General features: G+C 38.3%; 1 protein-coding gene across 1 annotated transcript in view; it reads left to right on the top strand.

Moving 5' to 3' along the window:
- Positions 1-23,995, top strand: part of LOC140241377 (angiotensin-converting enzyme-like) — a 41,375-nt gene extending 17,380 nt beyond the window's left edge. The window contains exons 4-12 of the mRNA XM_072321108.1: positions 14,813-14,956; positions 15,661-15,852; positions 16,545-16,639; positions 17,112-17,287; positions 18,095-18,321; positions 19,156-19,300; positions 19,801-19,899; positions 20,963-21,085; positions 23,716-23,995. Of these exons, the coding sequence (XP_072177209.1) occupies positions 14,813-14,956; positions 15,661-15,852; positions 16,545-16,639; positions 17,112-17,287; positions 18,095-18,321; positions 19,156-19,300; positions 19,801-19,899; positions 20,963-21,085; positions 23,716-23,959 (1,445 nt within the window). The 3' untranslated portion in view covers positions 23,960-23,995. The remainder of the gene's footprint in view (positions 1-14,812; positions 14,957-15,660; positions 15,853-16,544; positions 16,640-17,111; positions 17,288-18,094; positions 18,322-19,155; positions 19,301-19,800; positions 19,900-20,962; positions 21,086-23,715) is intronic.
- The last annotated feature ends 227 nt before the right edge of the window (positions 23,996-24,222 follow it).

Raw genomic sequence — 24,222 nt, 5'->3', positions numbered from 1 at the left:
GCGAAAAAAAAAAGTGGAGGTACCCACTCAAAAGACTAGGCTTGTATCATGTGGGTACCTCTGAGGGAAAGGGGGAAATAAGGGGGTGAAAAACTTACAACTACAAAGAGTGCGGGAAACTGGGGAAGTCGGGAATAGAGAGGGAAAAAAAACCAAAAGTGTGAAAAGAGGAAACAAAAAAACAGGGAAAAGAGGGAGAGAGAGAGAGAGAGAGGGAGAAAAAGAAAAGACTAAATAATTTTGATGCAATCACCAAGGGCGAAAGCCCACAGAGACAATTAGCCAAGCGTCTTCGAAAGTGATACATTGTCGAGCTGCTTTCCAGCGGAAGAGATTGTAACTGTGGGGACGAGAGCACGTATAGAATACTAGCACGCAGTAAAGATTATCTATGCCTCAAGAGAACGCAGCCTATAGTGAAAGAAGAGAAGACAATGTCGTGCTTACGAAATACATTACAAAATTAAATTCATTCGGTTACATTATAAGACTTCAAAAGAAACATTTTCAATCTCTTTTTAAAAGAATTCAATGAAGGTGCATTTTTTATATCCATGGGAAGGGAGTTCCAGAATTTAGGACCTACATAAATAAAAGTCTGCTGAGCTAGCAAGGTTCTTAACAGAGGTAAATGAAATTCATTTGACTGTCTAGTTGGATATCTATGGTATGCCTGGTTACGCATAAACATAAAGTTAAAAATCTACGGGAGGCAATTATTATAAGTATACATAAATTGCCCCATTTGTAATAAAAACGAATCTTTAATTTTCAGAATCTTATTATCAAAAAACAAAGGATCTGTATGAGAATATGGAACGGTATTACAAATAATGCGAAGAGCCTTCTTTTGTAACAGTAGAACCCTATCCAACAATAATTGATGCGTATTTCCCCATACCAAAATTCCATAATTCAAATAAGGTAATATCAGAGATGAATACAATATAAACAAAGAATGTTGAGGAATGAAAAATTTTACTCTATTAATAACACCTATATTACGTGAAATTTTTTTACAGACATTATCGATATGAAATTTCCAAGAGAGTTTATTGTCAACTGTAATGCCGAGAAACTTTATATGGGAAACATTTTCTAAGACAGCGTCACCAAAACAAATGTCCGCATTCAAATTATCTAAAGTGTTACTGAAAAGCATATATTTTGTTTTTTGGATATTCCAAGACAACTTATTTGCTCGTATCCACTCACATAAATTTTGTAATTCAGAATTAACTGTCTGCACAAGAGTATTTGGGTCTTCATGTGAGTAGAATACATTTGAATCGTCGGCAAAAAGTATGAACGATAAAACATCGGACGAAGCACAAAAGTCATTAATGTAAACAATAAACAACAGCGGGCCCTATAAACTACCTTGTGGCACGCCACACTTAAGTTCTCTCATATCAGATTTATGATTGTTCAGAAAAACATATTGTTTTCGATCAGTTAGATAACTCCTGAACCACTCCAAGGCCTTCCCACGTATACCATAATGAGACAACTTGTAAAGTAAGATATCGTGGTTTATAGTGTCGAAGGCCTTGGAGAAGTCCAGGAAGATACCAATCAAATGAGAGTGATTGTCTAAAGCATGTGCTACTTTATCAACAAAATTCAACAAAGCGTGACAGGTGCTATGCTTTTCTCGGAACCCAAACTGCGAATTGCATGTAAAAACGTCATACGTTTTTAGAAAATTCATCGTTCTTTTATATATAATTTTCTCTAAAATCTTGGACAAACAAGATAATAAAGAAATAGGCCTATAATTGCTAACATCTAACTTATCTCCATTCTTATATATGGGAATAACTTTAGCTACTTTCATTTGTTCCGGAAACACACCCGTTAACATTGACAAATTAAAAATATGTGCCAAGGGATCCGCAACAGAAGATATGACACCTTTCAAAATAATATTGCTTATGTCATCATAACCTGAACATTTTTTGTTTTTCAAACAAGATACAATATCAGTAACCTCATACCTCGTGGTAGGAGTAAAAAATATTGAATTCATATTATATTGATTTAAAAAATCAGAAAAATGTTTATTAGTATCGGGAATTTCTTGAGTAATGTTTTCTCCAATTGTTGTAAAATATCTGTTAAACACATTTGCTTTATCCGCAGAATTATCAATAATTTCATCATTAAATCTTATTTTTGAAATACTAAACTTTTCATTTGATATGTTCATTGCTTGTTTTAATACATTCCATGTACTTTTTATATCACATCTGTATCTCTCTAATTGCTTGTGATAATATTTTTTCTTTTCAATAGAAGAGATTGATGATTGATATTCATTGCTTGTTTTAATACATTCCATGTACTTTTTATATCACATCTGTATCTCTCTAATTGCTTGTGATAGTATTTTTTCTTTTCAATAGAAGAGATTGATGTCCCTGCCACGTTCACCACATATAGACTTCGAGGCCTATGATTTCATAGATATGGATAAACCACATGCATACATATATCTTTTACATGTACATTTATATACGTTTGTAATTAACATATTAATATATGTATATAGATAGATATATACATATGTAATATACATAAAAAAATGTAATATACATATACATAATATACATAATATACACGAGCACCGATCTAGGGCTTTCAATAGCTCAGTCGGTAGAGCACCGGTCTAGTAATCCGGAGGTCTCGGGTTCGAATCCCGATGAAAACCCATTGTCTTTGCTCAAAGTTTTCACTACGTTTGTTATTATATATATATATATATATATATATATATATATATATATACACTGTATATATATATATATATATATATATATATATATATATACATATACATATATATATATACATATATATATATAAATATATATATATATGTATATATATATATATATATATATATATATATATATATATATATATATATATACACATATATATATATATCCACACAGAGAGAAAGATATAATTATTTAAGTTGTACAATTTGATGTACTTTTCGTTGAGTTTAAGAGACAAGGGTCAGTTGATATGGCTTATGGTCCTCTTCGATTGGTTTCATGGAGACACTCAAAAAAGAAAAGAAAAATGGAAATCAAACCATTTTTTCTAGCTATAAAAACAACGGAAATTCAGATGGTCCATTCGTTCCTTTCGTTTTCTCTCTTGCTTTAAAACTCTTCACCACACTCCAACCACAACTCCCACCCCAGTCTGTATTCCTCTATCCATCTATCTTTCTCCTCCTCTATCTCTTTCTCTTTCTCCTCTTTTCTTCTTTAGTTTTTCTTTGATTTTTTTTTCTTCTTGAACGGCTTGCTTAACAAGCTGTGCTTGAGCTCCAAAATTGTGAAGTAAAGCCATGGCTTTGTCGGTACAGAGTAAATAAACTCTGGACAAGGGGTTAAAGGTGAAACCCCGACCTCTCACATTTCTCCGGTCCATAAAAAATATGAAAAATGGAAAACGTATAGGGGGACAACGTCAACGAAAAGCAGTATACATCCAGTCAGGCCCAGTGCAGTGTATGAGGAAAAAAAAAAAAGAAAGGATGGCAAGCTCAAAGGTCTGGAAAGACTTCAAGGAATAGATCAAACTGACACCCACTTATTCCCGTGGGAAAGTGATCAGTCGTTCACAGTTGCTTGGATACTAAGATTTACCGATATTGACACGTATGGCGACCAAAGGCGACGCCAGTCAACTCATCAGCACTTAGCGTTGCCCCATGTGTAAACAGCAACGTCACCTTCACTTACCGAAGCCTCTTCGTAAGAAGTTAACGAAACTCCATCTGCTGAGTATTTAAGATTCTCTGTAAAGACGTAGTTGCTGATACTGATCGATTAGCTATCATGTTACACCGAAACTTTTGGCGCCATTTTCTGTTTTGGATGATTAAGTTATGTTATTCGAGTTCTATGGTATATCAGAGCGTGCATAGACATTGTCGTGTACTCCTTAGTGATGGAATGAATAACACAACCTGCCTTTGAAGTGAAGTTCAAGCATTTTGAATATACAACAATACGTTCATCTATCAACTTACGGCTCAACAACACTAGGCAAGAAAAGCACGGTCGAATCGTGTTATTTCCATGAAATGTTTGTATCTGAGTGGCCTGGGAAAAATCAGTTACAGTGTGAAAATACATGCACTCATCCTTTTTCTTGATGAAAAAAAAAGAAACGCCGGTAAAAAAAGTTCTTTTTTTTTGGGGGGGGGGCATGAAATGTCAAAAGAATGTCCCTAGTTCCTTTATGAAGGAGTTCAATAAGTTCTTATCAAATATTCTGGTACAAGTCGCATGCCTGTGTTTCCTTACCCTTCTGAACGCATTGCACAGTGTCCCTTATCCTTGAGAATTATCACAACTTAAGTTACAAAAGATGTGTGTTTCCATGAGGTTTGTGTTAACAGGAAGTGGATGACTGAGTGTCATTTTGCCCTTTAATCACTCCCCGAAAATTCATGCAAACACTGTCTTTTATGTCCTTGAAATACTACATAAACAGAAATTTATGAAAAAGTTTGTCATCTATTTTGATCATATTTTTTTTTCAAGATGGCAGTGTCTTTAGTGCTGACACCCAGGGCCCCATTATCCAGCCATATAACGAATTCCAGCTTATGCTTCATGACCTGCAAGAACATGAGCTCTCTTGAAACGTTGGCCCAAACCATGTCGTATAGGGCTTGTCGGGGAAGGGGAGTTGCGCCCATGAAATTTCGTTGTTGACCTCTAAAGCTCCTGACTTATGACCTCTCAAGCAACCCCCACCCGTTTATGCCCTCTGACAGAACACCAGTGGGGTTCATATACCTCTAACTTCAGCTACAGGGTGGTGTCGCATAGCATTCATCAAACTTGTTGCGGAAGTATAGGTGATTTTGTTGTTGGCTCTCCGTATTAAATCCCTGGTGAGAAGTTGCTGTCGCATTTCTAAGGTACAAACATGGACGGAATTGATTGTATGCGACGCCGACGACCCGAATCTGCTTGGTTTGACGTCAGAGACTCGTGATTGGACGTGATTAGTAGTGATTTTAGATTTATTACTAGAGGATGGCTATAGATCTGCAGTCGACAAATTCAACCCAGGTGATGCTCCCCCCTCCCCCTTACAGTTTTTCGTTGTCCACAGGCTCAGTGTAACATTCAACCTGAAATGCGTAATCCAACATCGCAGCAAGCGACTCGAGTCAATACCCAAGTATTCTGCTCTTGACAATCCTTGCAAGTACCGTATGCGCCTTGATAATCGATGACGAACAAGTGTTTAAAAGGAAAGAAGGGGAAAAAGGATATAGGCAAATAGAAATGTAATACCACATATATGTTTCTGGTAACAAGCATATAAAAACAATCAAACAAACAAACAAACATATACACAGACAAGTATACATTTGAATCGAATTGAATGGAATCACTGAAACTGCACCGGTCTTACACTCGAGACACAGTGAACAGTTCCAGCACGTTTATTTTCATATTTCACTTGACATCTATGTTATACAATTATACTAAGCAAAAAACAAACAAACATACAAACAAGCAAAATACAAAATATTATATAGAGTGGATCATGACTAGAAATTGTGGCAGCATATGCACATGCAAGACTATTCTCAATAACATGTGAAACATGAAGGAACCGCAAAAGCAAAGCTTATAACCGCGGGTTTCAGGGAAAAAAACCCCGCTAATGTGACTACGTTTTGCAATGGAGATTGGACACAAACTGCAAAGTACGAATTACAAATCTATATGAAAGGTAGAATAGCAGGGTACAAAGGGCAACAGAAGTAAAAGAAAAGAAAAAAGAAAAAGAACTGAGTGAAAAAAAAAAACAACTAACATATAAGTACACAAGTATACCAGAATATATCTACCATCAAGTTCATAAAGAATTCAGAGTATGAGTACTAGTGTCATGATTATATAAAAGCATAAATGCTGAAATCAGACATGACGCAAACGTACACTTCAAATTGATGCGCCATGCATTCAAAGAGGATAATGTAAAATAGCAGGTAAAATGATTCTAATCAGGCAAGTTACAATCATTAAGTAGCATTAATTTGAGTTTTTGTTTGAAAATGAACAGAAAAGAACATTTTATTAAATATCCGAGAAGAGCATTCCGGAATTTGGGTACGGTGAAATGTATAATGAATGTGCTCTCTTAATTTCCACGTCATTTTGAGACGCGGTCAATAATGTGCAGCGATACTTTAAGCCGCGACCAGGTCGTGACAGAGAAACAGGAGTGAGTGGAAAACTTTACAGGACATGTGTCACCAAAAATCGTTATCACTCCAAGCTATCAGACCTCCTGGATCATGGCCTTGACAGGAAGTAAGGAAAATAAGTTGATTAGGTGGTCGAGACATGAACCCTGACTTCTGTCGATGTTGGAAGTTTCTACTGTTTGAAAGAATTGCCCTGTACTCACATTTGGTGGTGTGCTTGCAAGTTGCGTAGTCATTGTTTTTGCCATGTTTTCCGCCCTGTTCTTTCTTCATGTGTGAATGTGTGTGTCTGTGTGTGTGCTAACTTTTCTAACTTTGCTTCTCTTCATATTCTTCCTCTCTTTTAAAAAGGTCGAAATTCAAACTGACGGTTATACGTGACATGGCAAGGTTTTGCGTCAATATCTCTACAATTTTGCATAAAAACGCACAAAATACATTTATCCATGCATGTACAAATATTGGGTATTTCATTTTGTAAAATTGGTTTTTATTTGGCATTTCGTATGTGTGACCAAATGAATTCTGACTAAATGACATATCAACCAGTTGTAGCAGAAGTACTTTGGAGAGATGGAGAAAATGTGAAAGATTTTTTTTTTAATATGAGCTTCAGGTATAGCAACTGATCGACAAATCGCCCTAAGAATTTCATTAATTTTAGCTACAGTATAGTCTCTTTGTTTCGATTTGCATGTATTGTTCTTTATTCTATCACAACTAATAATTTCTTCGCCATGAAAGCAATCGTTGTAATCGATTCATTCTCTCACTCATTGCGGCTTGCGTATTCTGTATTTGACGGCGAGTGAATCCTATCTTAGATTTTCACGTGACCGCCGGTGCGTTCCCATTACTGCAGATTTCTCTTTGATTTTTCTGTTTTAGGCGCCACGGCCATCCGGTACACAAAAAGTAACTTCTCTGGAAGGCCGTTATCACGGCACGAACAGATGATGGTGACTGAAATTTGTTGGAAGGAGCAATTTTTGCTTTAGCAAAGAGTAATTGTCTTCAATGTCATGATATGATTTTTGCCCCGTTCTGCGGGATTCAGGAGCGGAGAAAAGGATCGCGACAGAAGTGGTCCAGCAGTGATTCATAACATACTAGATCTAGGTGGATGTATCAATCTACTTCCGCAGTGGCCAAAAGGCAAAAATAAAAGCAGAGCCTAACATTCCGATAACTAACTTTCTCACAACTTCACATGTACGATTCAAACGAAGTTCATTTCTAATACAAAGGCTAGAATGTGTGATGTGAGGTGTGTGTTGTTGTTTTGTTGTTGTTGTTTTTTTCAAAAATTACCTGGTCAGAACTGCGCCATTTATCACATAATCCCCATGGAAAGCTGGAGGTAAGTTTAGTTCACGAAGACCCCACGGCTTAACAACAAATTCCTCTGACAGGGAGGACTCCGGTAAAGAATCTAGAAGCATCGAAAGTTTTGAGAGAAAGAGAAAAAAAAAGTATTCATGGCTTTCTATCCTCCAAAGCAGACCTCTGTTTTATGACAATTCATAAATAACGGGGCATGTATATAGCGAATCTGCTAGCACCATGGGTACAATTCTAAACTAAGCCAGATATTTCGAAGGGCGTGAGATAGCCAGGCGATGACGGAAATGTTATGATCCAGACAGTGAAATTATGATGACTAAGACGAATGAGACTTATATATATATATATATATATATATATATATATATATATATATATATATAGATATATATATATATCAGTATTCACGTTGAGCAAAAGATGTTATCATCTACATATTATTATCCATTAGCACCCTCCTTTTGGCAAACCTTTATAAGTCGAAAATACCCATTAAAATGTTCATGATTTTTTTTTGTTTTGTTTTCAATTTGCTCAGATGACACGTGGCGTATTTGCACATTTGCCTCGCTAGTATGACCTTTTTTTTTGGGGGGGGGGGGATGACTACGTTACCTTCGCTTTCTTCATCATTTCAGAATCTGCCCTGCTTTTGTAAATGCGTCACTATACGGCAATACCTACGTGTTCATGGGAGGTGCTTCAGTTTTTACTTACTATTCCTTTCGGCCGTTAATGTAAATAATTTTAAAGGAAGATTCTTTCAGAGTTGTTTTTTTTTATAGTATATAGATGATTATGATTTTTATGAAATGTTCTCGTTCTTCAATAACTTGCTTACTATTGAACTGACTTCACGTATTTTGTTTGCCGTATTGGACATTCACGAAGCTGCGTTGCTTTGGATATTATATAGCATCTCGATCGCGAGAACTGTAACGCAAATGCGGACACGCCTTCTTTTTTCAGATCAGATCTGAAGTACATACCAAAGTCAATCCACTTTCTCATCTAACCCTGATGTGTATGACTGTACATTCAAGTGGAACTCTATTCCGTGGTCGAATCGACATAGAAACGCAGAGTGAAAGCAACCAAATGGATTATTGCAAGTTTCTAGCGATTTTTTTTCAGAAGTATAGCATGAATTCAATTAATGGACTTTTATAAGGTCACAGGTTTTCACAAAATGGCGATGTGAGTCATGAAAAAATGTGCATATTAAATAAGGTTGTGATGATATTGTCTCAAAAAAATCTCCCACTCATTTAGGCCCTACATAAAAACTCTAAACAATCTTGTTCTAACATTTTGTAACAGAAATTACACAGAGTAACCTGCTTTACACTAGTATTGACGAAAATACTGATAAGTAAATGGGGCAGCTACGCGGCGATAATAACTGTAGTCTAGTCTTATTTGAACTTATGTTGGTGACCGATATGTTTGTTTGTGCTGAAGCTTTCATTCTTCTGTTTGTTTTTTATTCTTTTGTTGAACTGAGGTGAAGATTTCCCTTGGAGTGGACTTTCAATTAAACATGGTTCTCACAGTATGGTCACAGTGTGGTGACGAAGGGGCTGGGCACAGTATTTTCACAGTGTGGTGAATGTGTGACACGGCATAGTTATGGTCAAAGAATGTTGAGGGCGTGACACAGCGCATGTATGGTGACGGTACGTTGAGGGTATGATTCGGGACAGCATGGTCACAGTGTGGTAAAGATGTCTGTCACAGTGTGGTGAAAGTTTGACTCGAAACAATGTGGTTAAAAAATGTTAAAGATATGACGCGGCATGTGCATGGTAAAAGTATATTGAGGGTGTGACTCGGAACATTATGGTCACAGTAAGATGGTTAAAGGTCAGTGACTCGGCACAGTGCAGGCACGATAAAGTATTTTAACATTCTATAAAATCACTGAACATGTCCTCCAAACAACCTGTCTTACTCAGCTAGCAGACTGACGTTTTTAAGACGTCTTTTTTCTGCGTCAATATAAGCAAAAAGTCGTAAATTGACGTGTAAACGGCATGTTTATTACGTTATTCTGACGTGACATTTTGTCTTTAAAGTAGTAATCTAAACGTTAATGAGACGTCTTTGTATGACCACCTAGATGTCAGGCAGACGTTACAAATATGACGTCTTTTTGACGTCTTCCATTTGAGCAAAAATACGACATTTTGACGTCAGTAAAAGACGTCTAAATGACGCCCATTTTCTTTGTTTATTTACGTCAAAAATACCGACATACAATATTACGATGCTTTTCTGACGTCTAAATATGACGTCTTTTTACGTCTTCCATTTGATCAAAAGTACGTCTTATTTTCGACAATTTACGTCATGCTTCTGACGACAGCGCTGATGTGAAATTAACGTCATTCTGGCGTGTCTCTGCTATCACGGTATTCATGAACATAGTACAGTGTATAATTAATGCCAATAGTCGTAACTCGAAGTACAGCATGAGTTCCTCCCTCTCCGGCAAAGAGAGAGAGAAAAAAAATATTTTTGTAAAATCTAACTTATGTAAAACACACACCAAGCAAAACAAAAAAAAAACACACACACAAAAAAAACCACACACACACGCAAAATAGATATCATGTGGTCTTATTCATGTACGAGGAGGTCATTCGTGGCTCTCAGTGCGTGTCGTGAAACCTTGGGTCTTGTTCTCCTCGACCTGACCCTCTGTACACACACCAGTGCTTTCATTCCATGTCGCTGACGAATTACTGTACAAGAAAAGCGTAACATCCACGGTATATTAGCAGCCCGGAGGCGAGAGCAGTAGAAGACCCCTCGCAGTTGGAGGTTAGAAAAGTGCAGTGTTCAGGGGTCAGTGGATATCTGGTTCACCTGGAGTTTGCCCGACACGGCTTCTAGCAGACTCCGACCGCTTCGAAGTCGACGCTACTTGATGTAGCCTATACATAGTATGTTCGATTTCTCCGTACTTCAACACAAATTCATTTACTTCTGTTACTAATACTCATACGTAATGATTTGATGTAAATGGCTCATGGATCTTTTTTTTTTTTTAAAGTATTACATTTGAATTATTTTTGTAGATCTTGTCAAACCAAGAAATAATAACGGATGAAAAGGGAACAGAAGCTCCTGACAGAAAAACCCATCTACCAGGACGGTACCAATCACTACATAAAGGCTGAGTTCTTCATGGTGTTGCTTCAGTCTACGTTTTAATGAAACAACTGATGATATCGCACTGTCTTATCCAAGCATTAACCTTGAATTCAATATCCAAACAGCAATGTCTTCCGCAAATGTCATCCGAAGCTTTTCTCTCGCATTTTTTTTTTGCCATCTCGCAACGGACTACTCCGTGAGACTACCCATCCTTTGCCTTTCGAACATAGCGCTGATTAGGCAAATCTGATCTTTTTTCGTCAATCCCTCACCCCCCCCCCCCCAAAAAAAAAGTTTCCACCGGGAAAAATGTATTATTATGCCCTACTTAAGATCTGACTGGTGCAGACATTTCTTTTTTCAGCGCACACATTCTGCTGTTGATATGTGGGGTGGAGTACATTGCACAAATGTTTTTTAGGTTTTTTTGTCTTTGTTCTTGTTTTATAATGTCAGCGGGGTCGCCGCTGTAAAATGTCCTAACTTGTTGTTTAGTGAACATCTCGGAAAGGGAAGCACCGAACTCCTTGACCTCGCCTTATTCTGAAAACCTGTTGAAAATTGTCATCTTTCAATTCAAGCGGACACACATAAGTGAAGACATCAAAACACAAACACGCACGCACACGTACACGTACACACATATTCACACACGCATACGGATACATGAAAAGGTTTTTTTTTCTCTCTCTCTCTCTCTTTCTGAATCTTTCTCCCTCTGTCTGTCTTTCCGTCTCTCTTTCCGTCCGTCTGTCTGTCTCTCACCGAAAATATTGGCAGCATTTCACGAAATTTGTCAGTCAGTGACAACTGTTCTGAGCTACTGAAATCCTTGCTTCCGATTAGCTAAGGGCAATTTTGCTAGTAAAAAATCACTGATAAAACACTTAATGAAATCCCCCAAAGATGTAGCGCCACGTCCTGCCCGCATGACAACAACGAATGTAAGACATATTTACTTGCCCCTCCAGAACAAACAGAGCATAGATTGAACAGGTGAATATGAGTGCCCCTGTGCACAAACACATTACATACATATATTGTATTAGGTCCCATATCATTTCATCTACCTACCTTCCTATCTATCTATCTATCTATCTACCTGTCTATCTATCGATCTGTCTATATATATATATATATATATATATATATATATATATATATATATATATCCACCTATCTATCTATCTGTCTGTCCATCTATCCATCTATATTTCCACATATCTATCTGTCTATCTATCTATCTATCTCTATATCTATCTACATATCTGTCTATATCTATCTATCTATATATATATCTATCTATCTATCTGTCTGTCTATCTATCTATCTCTATATCTATCTATCTATCTATTTATCTATCTATCTATCTATCTATCTGTTTATCTAGACCCTATCCGTCAATCTCTCTCATCTCCTCTCTTTCTCTTTATCTCTCTCTTCTTAGTTTTTATTTAATCCACAGACTCGCAAGAGGCATACGACTAGAGAGAATAAAAAAAGTGTAGACAACTGTCTGAATAAAGCTGAAAAGTGATGAGTCATAAGATAACATATATCTTCATCTGCTCATTATTCAAGTTTATCTTTCTCACTTGCCTTTCTATATGGAATAAGTTCTTTTATTAACATTCTAGCCTGTGTTTATTCTGGCATGACGGTATCGCCGGCTTATAGGAGGATCGATGTAGAGAAGTATAATATGAATATAACATGACATTTATATATGTATGTATATATATATATATATATATATATATATATATATATATATATATATATATATATATATATATATATTATTTGTGTGGTTAAACAATTTCATGGAAACGAACGATTATACAAAGAGGACAAACGATTTGCTTGTCAGATTTTATCCCTGACATTCATTTTGATCAGGATATAGATCGTCGCAGACTTTTATTAACATTCTAGCCTGTGTTTATTCTGGCATGACGGTATCGCCGGCTTATAGGAGGATCGATGTAGAGAAGTATAATATGAATATAACATGACATTTATATATGTATATATATTTATATATATATATATATATATATATATATATATATATATATATATATATATATATATATATATATATATATATATATATATATATATTATTTGTGTGGTTAAACAATTTCATGGAAACGAACGATTATACAAAGAGGACAAACGATTTGCTTGTCAGATTTTATCCCTGACATTCATTTTGATCAGGATATAGATCGTCGCAGACTTTTATTAACATTCTAGCCTGTGTTTATTCTGGCATGACGGTATCGCCGGCTTATAGGAGGATCGATGTAGAGAAGTATAATATGAATATAACATTATATATATATATATATATATATATGTATATATATACATATATATTATTTGTGTGGTTAAACAGTTTCACGGAAAAACGAACGATTATACAAAGAGCACAAACGATTTGCTTGTCAGATTTTATCCCTGACATTCATTTTGATCAGGATATAATCTTAGATTGTTTTCGTCGCAGATTTATTATCGTATGATATTATTCTCTACAGAAGGTCCCCAGGGAGGCATTATCATATGACACACATGCAACTTAGAAAAATGGCAAAACTCTGAATTCCATTTCCGTATAGATCAAATAGACATTGACCCTGCATACTTGTCATCCAGTACGCCTGTGTCTTAATCCAGGGGCAAGTCCTGTCTTTTAGGCCACCATAAACACGTCTCTCAGTCTGTGATAAAGCAAGGTGGGTGTTCTGACTGCATTTCTCACGGCCGGATCATCGTGGAAGGAATGTTAATGACCTTTCGAGAAATGGACTTGAGAAGTCCATATGATGACGACTCAGTACCCACTTAACTATCCAGTCTCCCCATCCCCCCTCCCCTCCTCCTAAGAAGACAGTTGTCTACAAGAGAGCCGTCTACAAGAGAGCCGTCTTGTGTTTGTCAATGTGCGTTGGTATGTGTGCATGTATGTGTGTATTACTCTGTCTTTTTTTTTTTACTACCGCTTAGGGAAATTGTTGTTGTTGTTGTTGTTGTTTTTTTGCTACTATGTTTTTTTTTTCTGTATGAGGGGACTGCATTCTACAAGCTCTGCTTTTTAGCAGTCCCCTCCATTTCCAGCAATATTCTTTATGCATTTACCACAGTGACATAACAGTTTTTTTTTTGTATCTCTGTTGATAATTTACCTGTATCTTATTTACAATGTTAATTCTGTTCATCGCATTGTGGTACTGATTTTCTGACATCTGTGTATACGAATGTTTCATTGTACTTCCAATTATTTTGTTTGTTGGAAATGAAATAAATCAACTTGAACTTGAAGAAAAGTCGTGGGATCATGGGATATGAGATTTTATATGTCCCGCGTTCCGACCCAACAAGGAACCACAGTGCCAACAAGGCTCCCGCCGAGACCGGGGACTGCTATTGAAGTATGTTGATGTATTGATCACATTAGTGGAGAAAGCTTTTGTTTGAGAAAACTCGTGTCCTTGTTTATTCTGGGCAACAATGAAATGTGAATTCATGTTATTTTTAACCCTCTTTGGGGGTTCGTAAGCCGACATCTTCCCTGCCTCACTGCCATAACCAACAGCGTCAAAAAAGTAAGACGTGTCAATCGAGATGTTGCGATTAATCCGCCAAGTTCAATGACTGTCGTTCGATGAAAGTTGAAATGGAAAATAACGAAATTTTCATGATGATAGTTCGTCTCCCTAACCAAAAATGAATTTTACGGAATGTGACAACAGTTTGTCTCGGTTTCTTTAATATCCAGAATATACTTATGCTTTCACATTTCAACAAATATACATTCCTTTAATGCAAGCTGTGACTGTCAGCTTGCAAAAGTGCATGGACGACATCGGCAAATTCAGTCAAGTGCTTACTAACAAAAAGTGTGTGATAATGTTAACATGTACATCTCTCACCATTCCATTAAAGCTTCGCATTTTAACTCTTTCTCTGTGATCCTCCATCTCACAATCTCTCTTTGTATCTTTCTCTTTCTCTCTCACTGTCCTCTCATTGACTCTGTTTGCGCAGATTTGCAGCGAGTTATGAAACGGAGCAAAAACAAGCAGGAACTGACCGATACGTGGAAAGGATGGCGTGACGCGGCGGGCGCCCCCAATCGGGATGACTACAGACAGTACGTCGACCTTAGCAACCAGGTTGCCAAGGAGAATGGTGCGGTCAATGACATTTTCATCTTCAACACTGATATTCCCCCTTTTTTTTCAGTATATCAGGGCAACGTTTCAAGAAACTTGTCAGTCACTGACAACGGTTTTAACTAACTGACTGGCTGAGAGCAAAGTTTGGCAGTGAAAATCACTTATAAAACACTTGATGAAATGCCCCAATTTAGAAACGGACAAAGTTGCTCCAAATTTTTCGAAAAATTAAATAAGGGAATCAACACAGCTCTGTTTCTCGAAAATTAGCAAAATATTTGAGTCGCGCATCTCAGTTTAAAATATAGGCTTCTTCTTTTCAACTGTATGTTGATAAGTAGAATAAAATCAAGCAAACAGAGCAGTAGTTAAACGAACCCTTCGAGATGTCCCAATTGTTATTAGTATTTTCATTTCTATTTTTTTTTTTTTTTTTTTTTTTAGTTTGTGTAGGGCCAAAAACTTGGTTCGGTTTCTGGTGCAGAGAACAAACTAACCAATCACGCTAGATTTATCAAATTATTATATTTTTATATATATATATCTTTAGAAAATGAAGGGAGTTGTTTACATACATATAGCTATTTATGTGCGGTATTCTATTGTTCACATCTTGCCGTTTCCATATATATATGAGCTTTCAACGAATTCATTGCATTCCTATTCAATTTGACATATATATATATTTTTTTTTCTATCCCCTACCCTTTCGGGTAGGATTCCGGGACAATGGCGATCGCACTCGCCGGGGAAGCGGCGTGGACAACCTGAAGCGCGAGGCTGCCGACATGTACAACGAGATGCGACCTGTCTACCAGAACATGCACTCCTTCGTGAGACGAAAACTCTACGACAAGTACGGCCCTGACGTCATCGATCCCCAGGGACCAATCCCAGCTGATCGACTCGGTGAGATCATGTCATCAACTATATCATTTTAGTTTCGTGTTTATTAGGAGTTTGATTGGAAGAAGGTTCCGTACAAGGTCATTATCACAGAATGCCAATCACAGAAAGACGAGGGGAAAATTAAAAAAAAAATGACGAAAAGACGTCATAATCATTATGCGTCAATCAGTCTACTAAGCAAAAAAAAAAAAAAAAAAAAAAGAGTCACATTCTCCTATCCTCCACTCGTAGTCTAAGTCTGATGCCGCTATATACATGCAATAGACAAGAAAACATGAACAATATTTGAGATTATGGCCCATGGATTATGACAAAGTTTGATGGAGACTTAAGAATTGCACATGGGCAGTAATGTTAGTTGGTCAGTTGGTTATAGGTCTATACGTTTGGATCTTCACACGTCACACGTAACAAAAATATCTAAACAGCAAAAAACGTTACAAGCGGCACGAGCGACACCGTCTACTCGAGCGTGTAATGCATGTTTACAACTCCTTTAATCGTCATCTGTTGTGTTCAGACTTATCGAAACAACTGACCACTCTGAGAAAAGGCCAGAGACTTAAAACATCAAACAAAAGTCGTGTTTATGTTCAGTGAATCTGATCTTTATGAGGGTGACGATGACGATGAAATAATGCCGCTATGATACTCTGGCATCGCAACCGTTTGATCCCCCCCCCCCCCCACAGGAACTATGACTGGTCAGGATTGGGGCAACATCTACGACGTCGCGAAGCCGTTCAAAGAACGCGGAGGTGGCGCGGACGGATTTCTGCAAAGAGAGGTCAGCATGGCTATCATTAGAGTTTACATAATTTTATCCTCATATTGGCATAATATATACATTCTCGCATACTGCGGTATACAGTCGCACACAAGAAAACGCAACAACGAGTAATGCAATTATATGGCGTGTATATATCGGAAGAGATATAATATGTGAGCAGAGAGGGTGATCTTCTCCACTATTAAACCTTGATAAATTTTGCCTCTCCCTTTCTCTTCAAAGAGCAAAAACACACCACTTTATCTTTTTTTTTTCTTTTCTTTTTTTTTTAGTCGATAGAATATTTCATGATGCAGCAAGGTTGTTCAGGTTGTGCATGGCTGACCCGTAAACCTTTTGATGTTTATTATCAACATGTGCTTGTATTTCCTCAGAATACGCACCATTAATTACCATCTCAGGTTCATAATAATGATATACTGTGTGATCCCCCTCCGCCCCGCCCCCATTCCGCCACGCCCATCTCCAGGGCTATGACACTCCCCGCATGTACCAAGCGGCTGAAGACATGTACACCTCCATGGGATTCGATGAACTGCCCGACACCTACTGGAGCAACTCCCAGCTGGGAAACCCAGACGACGGGAAGGACAGACTCTGCGATCGCCCAACCTCCTACGACTTCAAGGATGGCCAGAATTACAGGTGCGACGATCAAGACAGTGATGATGACGACAGTGGTGGTATCATGATAAGGATGTTGATCACGTTATTGGTGTTGACGTCAGAGATGGTAAAAGCTGTGGTTATATCATGTGTGGGAATTTACGGTAGCAGTTATGTCACTGTTGGAGACGAATTCGAAGACAATTAGTCGTATGGATGAAAGTGGTGATGACCATCAGAAAAGTTGAGGAAGTAATGGCTGTAATAGTCGTGTGTGATGACGTTGATGATGACGCTAAACCCCTACTGATGATTGAGATGATTGAACTTCCGGTGTTGATAATGAAGGTGTTAGACATGTTTACGGGTTTGACGAACACCTGAAACGATTATCGTTGATGACGATGATTATTGTCATGATGGTAACGGTAGTGACAAGAGTGATGATGAAAGTGATGTACTCCATGGGTATTGGCAAATATTTCGACTGGGTTTGATCTGGTCCATCAAAATTCTGTGCAAGGAAGTATCTCCTTATCATAATCATTGCATTTCGGCTCACTTAGCCGTAATGAAAAAAAAAAAAAAAAAAACGTGCAACGATAACATGATGATGATGGTGGTGGTGATGATGATGGTGATGATGATGATGATGGTGGTGGTGGTGGTGGTGGTGGTGGTGGTGGTGTTGGTGGTGTTGTTGGTGTTGATAATGGTGGTGGTAGTGGTGGTGATGATGAATACCATAAGATGGTAGTTACGTCACTAGTGACGACAGAAGTTGCTTTATGAGTGAATCTAATGTTTAAAGACAGCCTCCTCTTCGCTCTTTCTCTTCTGCAACAGAGGTCAGTCATGCCAGGATGATGTTTCCATGGATACCGTGGCTGATGCCGTCGATCTGCTGGGCCAAACGTACTACCAGAGAGAGTTCGCCGACCAGCCGATGGCTCTCCGCGATCCGGCCAGTCCCGCCCTGTTCAAGGCCATCGCTGGCGTGCCAGCGATCCCTGTCTACCAGCCCGGCTACCAGAAGCAGCTTGGCCGAAGGATCAGTGATTCCGACGAACGCAGTAAGTACTGGTTCTCGTGCTACCACGGAACGCGTATCCCTTTTGAAGTAGTGATTTTTAAAGGAATTATGCTTCCAGAATTTATTCCATGAATTTGAGAGACACAAGACTGTAACACCTTAAAATCCACTCTTCTCTACAAACATGACAAAATCATCTCCGCTCTATATCTAAAAAGGAGCGTCATTTTTTTTTCTAAGTTTAAGACCCCATCCCTTGCTTGGATCACCAAAGCAGTTGATTTCAATTTAAAATCGACCTGAATGAGCGAAACCTTCATGCCTTATACGCCTTTGTCATACAGAAACAGAGTCTGAGAATTGTGGTGAGTAGACTGTTTCGTTGACTCACTCTCCACGGCTGGATCATATCACAGCTGATAATATGAATGTGCTTGTACTTGTCTAGCTGTATCAAATTTGGTCCAACTTCAAAAAAAAAAGAAGAAGATATATATATTTTTTTCAAACAGTCGTTAGTTTGGGAGATTTATCGAGAGTTACCGTAACCTGCGCCTTGAAATAAAGTGTTCACATTGCTTACAGAGCTCTGATGATGGGCATAATTATCTGATATTACATTCGAAAATTTCATCTTCTCGTGCGTAATACTTTTGGTACAGAGCATTAGCCACATATTGATATGTCAACATCAATGAAAAAAAAAACCAAACTAGATATGTTTCTATGAGTGTTCGGTGAAAACCTAATGAGTGTAAGTTATGGATGCAACATGAATCTGGGACATTCATCAGCAGAGCACAACGAAGTCCGTAAATTGGCAATGCAAACTGAACCACAAATAATATTGGTTTGGCTTCTTTTGTCTTATTAGATGAGGTAATAAACGGACAGATGCGAGAGGCTCTGAACGTGATCCCCGCCATGCCGTACTCCATGGCTTCAGATGACTGGCGATCAGGCGTGTTCGACGGCTCCGTAGGACCTGACAAATACACCGAGAAATGGTGGGATAAGAGGTAAGTGTTAACCCTCTGCACACCACAAGAATGTATGTAATATTTTTAAACATCTGAGTCATTGGCCCAGAAAGGGGTTAAGCCGACACTCTGGTTTGCAGAGTGCATGATTAAAAACAAATCATATACTATTTTACAGTGGAGCACTTGTTGTGTAGTGCAACGTACCACTCCAATTTTCAACCCTGTAGGTCCCAAATCGGATAACGCCGAGCGTTTACATCAATGGACAGTGTGTTTTTACCCACGGTGATCCTCTCGATTCTGGTATATAAAGCCACAACAAATTGGCCATCTGACATTGAATTCTTTCCTTTCTTCCTTCATATGAGAGATATTAAGGGGTTTTTTTCATACTTAACACTCCTTTCTTATCATGATCGTCTCATCTCTGTTGTTTGTTTGTTTGTTTTTTCTCTTCCTCCTTATTATCTACCCATACATCTTTCCACCTTTCAATCTAACTCTGTTTCTCTCGTACCATCCCCCTATTTCATCAGACAAGAGTACGAAGGACTGACTCCTCCCGTTCTTCGCAGCGAGGCCGACTTCGATCCCGGTGTCAACTACAATATACTCAACGACGAACCCTCGGCGAAGTGAGTACCCTTTATAACTTCCATGACTTGTGTCGTTTCAACGGTATGTATTGCACTTTTTGGAGTCCGATCAAGTAGCTTGGGTTCGAATCCCATGCGATGTTTAATTAATCATGTCGCCCCCCCCCCCCGCCTCTTGTAAGAGGCAAAAACAAAACAAAACACTCTGTCCCTCAGATAGGACCTTAACTGGAGGTCCCGCGTGTAAGAGGAGCCGCGACTCACGTACGTAAAAGGCCTCACTTCACTTCATTTCAGGGTGCAAACCCAGTGAAGTTGTCCGCCCCTCATACCCACACCAGAAAGTGTTAGAATGATGCCTCCTTGATCCCCCAGGTGACGACCAAACTCGGCACATTGTGCCATACAAGTAAGAGAACAAATACACTAAAACTGCTTTCCGAGGACAAGTTTTTACCTTATGTAAGTTAAAAAGAGAGAAAACTAAATGAACCATTTGGTTTCCTCGGAAGACAAAATTATAGTCAGATTTTTACTACTCCTCATTATAGAAATGTCAATACCGAAGCTGCTTCAGCGGTCAGAAGTACCTCTTCAATAAGTACCGCAAGTGTTTGTGTTTTTTTTTTCCCTACTAGTTTGACAACCTCATCAATCATGGCTTCTTCTTTTTTTGTTTTGTTGTAAAAAGCACATTTTGTGTCAAATATCTCATTGATTTAATGAACTCTTTCAGCTTTTTAAAAATTGTTTGAAAACTATCGTCTACATATCATGATTTGAGTGTATACACTGCCAAAAAAAAAGTTGCGAGTATGCAAGTCGAATGTCAGGTATAATTATAACGATGGCGTCTAACTCATACACCCCTCCTTTTAGCAGAAAGTCATCTTCAACAAATTGATGCGTTCACAATGTATCGTCATAGATTCCACTATAAGCTCCACCAGACGCTACTTGCCGCATCTTAAACGATCTCTTCCCCCCCCCCCCCGTTCCTCTGTCACTCACTGTCTCCTCTTACACACACGCTTTCCTGTGTGTGTATAAAATGTGTGTATGCGTGATTTTTTTCTTTGTGTGTCTGTGCGTGTTCTCACAGTGACGTCCTCGGCACAACGATGAAGTACCAGATCTTCAAGTCGCTGTGTGACGAGTCCGGCCACGAGGGGCCGCTCCACGAGTGCAATCTGTATGGCAACGAGGAGGCTGGTAAAAAGCTCAGGTAAGTCCCTGCTCCGCATAACCGATTTACTTTGTGGGGGAAAAAACAATAACAACATGCAATGTGCTATTCCAATAAGTGTTAAACATGCATTGGGAGGAAAAGATGACGAGACATTCTCTCGGGATTTCCCTATACAAATTGGTAGAACAGACCAAAAGAAATGCAGATAATAGAGTTTTGGGTTTTTTTTTTTACACCCAAGAAGTCAAGGCCACTGTGTATGAATCATTGAAATTTTGTATTGTATATGAATGTGTATTAAGTGCAATTGTATTTCCCTTGTCTCATAACTGATAGTTGAACAACAGTGATGATGATAACAGTAGTGATAATGATTATAATCATTATCGAAATAAAAATTATAGTAGTAGTAATAAGAATAATGAAAAAATGATACTAATAATTCATCAATTCATTCATTCACCTTGTCCATCTGCAACTGAAATATATAAAGACTATTTTGACAGAAATAAGTGGATATATCCGCAATAATGATAAGAAGACAAAGAAGAAGAAGAAGATGTTGAACTACAGCAATGGTGTCAGTCGATAGAAAATTTAAAAAAAAAATAGTGTATCTCTATCAGAGCTGTGCTTTCCTTTATATACTGCACTGAGTACAATACGCAATGTGAGGTAGGCACCTACATTTTAAGTAGCCTTGTGTATAGTCCATTTTGGAGAGGGCGGGCGGGAGGGGCACGAACTGGAGATATAAAACAAAAAATGCTCTCCTGATTCAAAATGGAGAATTAACAGAGAAGATATGCAAGCGTACACTGAAAGTATACCTGTTTTATACATTTGTTAATCTATACGCAAGATAATGTTTGCCTTCGCCGATCGTAAATTACCAGCTACTTACAGTATCTCATTATTTCTTTAGCCATTCGCTGATGTACTTTCAGCGTAAGTAACTATAGTCATCACATAAATTAGCTAGAGAAAATAGGACTAATCAAGGATGTTGCTTACTGAATGTTCATGTTTGCAGATTCTATTTCGGAGCAACATGTCGTTAGGCTTATCGTTAATGTTGTGGGAAGTAACATGGACTGGACAATGTTTCGCAGATCTAACATACTTGCAACCCCTATATACTGCGCATAAATCTGATAGTGTCTTTAACCGTCATTTTATGCCGAAGGTGAAGAGAGTGCGCCTTTTTTCCGTGTGCAAGTAATGTGACGAGATTGGACAAAAACCATCCCGCCCCTCGATTTGCTGAGTATCTTCTTGACTACATCAGTCATATCGATCGAGGGAGGGAGTGTGGCGACATCATATTTTAGGACAAAAGGAAAATTGGTTATACACCCTGACATAATAGGTGCAAATTACAGAGCAACGTGGAGAAATCCACGATACCAAAATTAGTTTTTCGTTAACCTGATTCACACTGAAGGTACGCCATGTAGTGAGCACGTGAATGTGCATGGGGGTTTTTCCTCTTAAAAAAAAGATCTTGCGGACACATTTCTTACGCATCATTTTACGTATGTTAGACACATTAAAGTCATCCACGATAGTCGAACTAAATGTCGAAGAGTACACCCTAGGGACGTTGCCTTCATTGGATTTCACTTCTTTTCGCATCAAGTTAATCATTTGATGAGCACACTGCCTGCCCTTTGATTTTCTGCAAAATCTAGTGACAATGCACATCGGGATAAGGCCACGTAGGAACATTCACTCGCTCATGTGGCTGTGTCTCTTTCCCCCATGAGAGTTATAATTGTGTTATCATAGCCGCCAATTCAAGAGCTTTATTTGGCTGTCTGAACCAATCAGGGGGAAGAGTCATCTCCCGCCATAAGACAGCACATTGGCGACACAATGTCTCCTGGGCCGGCGTGAATGTCGAGAAGAGCAATGTATTGCTCCCTTCCAGGGTCCAGGGTTAAGAAAACCCGGTTTGGTTTTTTTTTAACACCACTTTTCAACATATACGGGAATATAGTTTCCATAGTAGTAGCTGAGCAGCACCTAATCATCTGCTATAGACATAAGCGTTGCTTAGTCACCTACAATTACTGTGACTGAACGGTCAGATGATTGTGCTTTTAGTTTAAACATGAGCGGAACTTACCAATTTTCTGAAAAGTTTAATTAAATAAAACGATAGTGAAACAGAAAATAAAAAAAAGAGGAAACATTGCAACAGTACTTACACACTCATACTATTTTCAACAAATAAGACGGTGATGAAGTAAATACTACTTATTATGAGGATATCGTAATATGATTGGTTAAAGGCGATGTCCAAACAAAATGTACACATTTCCAACCCTGCACATGCTCAGTTACGTCTATCAAATCATTGTTGATCGAACCAGAAAAGAAGTAACGAATCATGATAAATTTTCTTCATATTTGATGTCCTTGGGAAATGAATAACGAAAATAGATGAGCAAAAATAAGCAGATAGATAAATAGGTGCGATGATTTCAGTGGAAAATTTCTGTGTTCATTGGTATGTCATGTGTAGAGGAATGAGTGACATTCTCCCTTCTGTAGCCTTTCCTGCAGTTCTCCTAGAATGTCTGTGAAGGTTGCATTTTGTTTGTTTGTTTGTTTGTTTGTTTTACTCTTTTGATATAACAACATTTCTTTCGTTATTCTCCCAGGGATGCCATGAAGATGGGTAAAAGCAAACCCTGGCCAGAAGTCCTCCGGAACCTGACTGGAGAGAGCCGACCGAATCCGGCCGGCTTCAAGGAGTACTTCAAGCCGCTCAATGACTACATGCGGGATGAGAACCGTCGACTGGGCAATCGTCCCGGCTGGACTCGTCCTCCGGTCATGAGACGTCCTGGTCCCGACGATCCGGACCCTCTGAGAGACGCCAACAGTAAGTTGAGCTGGAGTTAAGAGTTCAAGAGTCCAGCAAAGCAATTAAGAATACACACACTACATTTGCATTATGTTACACGTTTGAATAGGGGACACGCTCACGACTTGAGCTGCCGCTGCCTGGCAATATGAATACTCAATAATCAATGTGAATGCTCACATCAACTTTCAGTTCACATTCCCACCGTCACCTACCTCACTCCTGTATATCCTTCTCACACACTCGTCTCATTCTTATATCGCCATCCACAATCATTCATGAACGAGTTGCCATCTGCGTG

Source organism: Diadema setosum, chromosome 18, assembly GCF_964275005.1.
Source record: "Diadema setosum chromosome 18, eeDiaSeto1, whole genome shotgun sequence".
Classification (NCBI taxonomy): domain Eukaryota; kingdom Metazoa; phylum Echinodermata; class Echinoidea; order Diadematoida; family Diadematidae; genus Diadema; species Diadema setosum.
Note: the sequence above shows the minus strand (reverse complement) of the source record. Positions and strands in the feature narration are given on the sequence as shown.